Source organism: Priapulus caudatus, unplaced genomic scaffold, assembly GCF_000485595.1.
Source record: "Priapulus caudatus unplaced genomic scaffold, Priapulus_caudatus-5.0.1 Scaffold866, whole genome shotgun sequence".
Classification (NCBI taxonomy): Eukaryota; Metazoa; Priapulida; class Priapulimorpha; order Priapulimorphida; family Priapulidae; genus Priapulus; species Priapulus caudatus.
In genome coordinates this window covers 109,876-110,443 of record NW_014577927.1, presented here as the reverse complement: position 1 = coordinate 110,443, position 568 = coordinate 109,876, and the positions used below count along the sequence as shown (strand labels likewise).

The 568-nt window shown below is 50.0% G+C and overlaps 1 protein-coding gene across 1 annotated transcript in view; it reads right to left on the bottom strand.

Annotated features, from left to right (window-relative positions):
- Positions 1-568, bottom strand: part of LOC106814065 (heat shock protein HSS1-like) — a 994-nt gene continuing 426 nt past the window's right edge. The window contains exons 3-4 of the mRNA XM_014818335.1: positions 253-392; positions 1-110 (exon numbers count right to left, since the gene is read on the bottom strand). Coding sequence (XP_014673821.1) covers positions 1-110; positions 253-392 — 250 coding nt within the window. The remainder of the gene's footprint in view (positions 111-252; positions 393-568) is intronic.

Here is a 568-nt window from a genome sequence, read left to right as displayed (position 1 = left end):
TTAACGGTTGCTGACTCCTCTCGGCAGCTCCTGTCCGTTGTGCGCGATTATCCGAGACATTGCCGTATCGCAATCGTCGCGGGCAATCTCTCTGCATGTGTCCCGTTCTCCTGCAAAAATAACATTCTATGTCAGCTATTCTCGCCCTATCCAGTGGAGGCTTTGCCATTCGGCTGAATGGTGCATTCGGCATCCTTTCTCCTGACCTTTGACCTCTTCTTCCAGCTCTAGCTGTATGTTGCTGCCCTTGACCTTCCATGTCCTTCCTGATCTTCACCATTTCCTGTTTTAGGCTTCGCATCCCTTCGTACATCTCTTCCCATCGACTCGACACTGGATCCACTGGCTGCATCGCAGCTCGTACATAAGTGCCTCCACCTGGTGGCTTTTTTCTACGATGTACCGTTTCCCTTGTAACGGCCTCATACTGTGCTACCCGAGTTATAGCCTCGTCTAGCTTGCTTGGTCCTTGCAAGAGTGCGTAGCGTTGTATTTCTACATCTCCTATTCCTTCCAGGTATTTATCTATCAAGATCTGCTCCGTCTGATAACCTATCATGCCAGGGTA